Source organism: Montipora foliosa, chromosome 9 (assembly GCF_036669935.1).
Source record: "Montipora foliosa isolate CH-2021 chromosome 9, ASM3666993v2, whole genome shotgun sequence".
Lineage (NCBI taxonomy): Eukaryota > Metazoa > Cnidaria > Anthozoa > Scleractinia > Acroporidae > Montipora > Montipora foliosa.
In genome coordinates this window covers 24735616-24738115 of record NC_090877.1, presented here as the reverse complement: position 1 = coordinate 24738115, position 2500 = coordinate 24735616, and the positions used below count along the sequence as shown (strand labels likewise).

Below are 2500 nucleotides of genomic sequence, written 5' to 3'. Positions count from 1 at the left end.
TGTTACACGGTGAAACTCCCGTTTTTATCACCACTACGATAGTTGTGACCGTTGCAGAAGTAGAAAGCGCTTCTACATTTCGCGAAACTTATCTAGCAACGGAAGTTCAAAAAAGTTCCACGAAACAGACCATGTTACACGGTGCAAAAAATTGATTGAGAAAAAGCTAACGGTTTTTTCAGCCGCTACTATTTTTCTACAGACTCTATGAGAGTCCAATCACTTTAATGAAGTACGATGATTCTGCTGAAGCAAACTATTTCAATCTTCTTCTGCCTCGAGGTCGCTGTTTTAATGCTCCTTTTCCTTAGAATACAGCGCGCAGTCTCTGTTTCGATAGATTTTAGATAACACCGTGGGCAATTCATATGCCCCAGCTGTTACACGTAAACAAACTTTTTCTTCTGTCAAACTGCCATCTACAAGTATCAATGTCACTGGAGCTAAGCAAAGTTGTGAAGCTACACTATGACTTCGACCAATACATCTTCATATACTAGTTCTCTGTAGATCTGATCTTTGGAGCAGGTCTTTTAGGTTTTAGTACTCACACAATTATACTCTCCTATGTACAAACGGTGTTCAACATACCTTTGTACGTACTCATGGAAACCTTGAATTGGTCACGATTACTTGTTCTAGCCCACGAAAAAAACGTGATTGTTGTTCCTGGGCAAGTAAAATCTTAATATTTCAACACGAGGACTGAGAATCTTTTGCTCCCCTAGGTACCTTCGATCGTTGTCACAACCCCACAAAGGGCAATACATTTGATCGCCGTATAAGGGATATTTCCAAAATTATTTAAATTGCTGAATTTAGAAATAGGCCAGCCTATACACACGTAAATACAACTTAAAAGGCTTTATTTAGCTATTTCCTCCAGATTTATTCCTCATTTTGTAATATTTTGAGACCATTTCACAATAAACCTTACGCAAGCAAGGAAGTTAATCAGCTAATTTTATCTCATATTTCACGGTTATTCAAACAAAAACTTACACTTGTCACGTATCAACATTGCCCAAATCGATTTGTAATAAAACTCCGTCGAAAAAGGCATTGATTTCTCTCCAAAATCCTTTTTTTTTTCGGACGTCGAATAAGTTTCCGCCATACATTTTCTCACAGCGACTTGCAATGTTTGTCCTCTGGCGACCCCAGAACCCTTTGCGTATAAAGCATGAATCCGACTACCGGGCAACTCGTTCATGGGGCCCTCTGTTAAAGAAGACAGCCAAATGCTTATGGCTTGTACGAGTTTCCATAACTTGTTTAGAGGACAAGACGGTGTCATGTACCAAAATTCGTATCAGGGCGAAGGAAATCTGGTAACGGGCGGCATCTTTTCGCTGTTAATACCCACCAGGGAGGAAGAAATTCAACAGGTCAGTTGCAATGCATGAATGATTTAGTCGACTTACACATTTTCTAAGTGATATTATAATAGCATGCATTTCTGATGTGAGCTTTTGAGTGGACACTAATGACGAGTTCGAGCTTTGTGATACCCTCGGACGGTACATAAAACAATCAGACAATATTTTAGTTTTTTAGCCTTATATTACCGCTGATAACTGAATAGCAATTGGAGGAAAACATTGACAACTGCTCGGAAATCTATTAACTTACTTTGAGTAAGAAATACAATTAAGGATCATGAGTTCGAGAGACATTGTATAAATTCCTGATTTTCCTCAGATGATCAAAATGACGGTTTTGTTCTGCAAACTCCCTGAAAAAAGTAGTTCGCTCATTTCATATCTCAGTGAATTAACCTTTACGCGACATAAAGCCGAGCACTATTGCTCTAAAAATGCTAAACTTCTCTTACAAGTTTGTGAGCCCTGAAGGAGATGTATGGCCATTAGCAATTTAACTGTAAAGGACGACAGGGATCCTTTAAAGTTCTTCATGCAGTTTTAACAACTACATACATTTCCAACAAAAGCCATTGCTCCCCGCGATATCAATCAGTCAAGGTATGGGATTAAAACCAGAAATAATCATGATGTTGGATAGAACTAAAGGTAACCCTTATTTCTCTAAAAGATCCTTCGTGAGATGGATAGCTATCTGTGTTCATCTTCTCCTGCAACGTTACCGGTGGAAACCTCGTCTTATCTAGCTCTTCCCCAACCCAAGCTTCAAGAAATGACTATAGGAAAGAAAAACTGCCTCTTTCCAGAGACAGGAATGACAAGGGGAACGTGCACTGTTGCAGAGTCGGCGTCTATTCCAGGTCTAAATCTAAGACACCAGTGGCCACAGGTAACTATAAGTGCAACAGCGCCGTCTTCTGTCCACACGACATCGAACGATGATGCAACATACGGCTGTAATTTCAGTACACATGCACAAACAGTCCAACCTGTTTCCGATAACAAAGAACTGGAACTACATCATGCCTTTCTCAGTGATTTCCCTGGCTGTAAAAAGCGTTACACCAAAAGCTCTCATCTCGGAACTCACAAGCGGATTCATACTGTTGAAAAACCTT

The 2500-nt window shown here is 39.8% G+C and overlaps 1 protein-coding gene and 1 long non-coding RNA gene across 3 annotated transcripts in view; one reads left to right on the top strand and one right to left on the bottom strand.

The window, feature by feature from the left end:
• Positions 1-2500, bottom strand: part of LOC137970315 (uncharacterized) — a 23620-nt gene that overhangs the window by 7341 nt on the left and 13779 nt on the right. The gene's annotated exons all lie outside the window — the stretch shown is intronic.
• The window catches only part of LOC137971149 (Krueppel-like factor 5), a 1765-nt gene continuing 173 nt past the window's right edge, over positions 909-2500 (top strand). Inside the window, exons 1-2 of the mRNA XM_068817896.1 lie at positions 909-1388; positions 2053-2500. The exon at positions 2053-2500 is cut by the window's right edge and continues 173 nt beyond it. Of these exons, the coding sequence (XP_068673997.1) occupies positions 1212-1388; positions 2053-2500 (625 nt within the window). The 5' untranslated portion in view covers positions 909-1211. The remainder of the gene's footprint in view (positions 1389-2052) is intronic.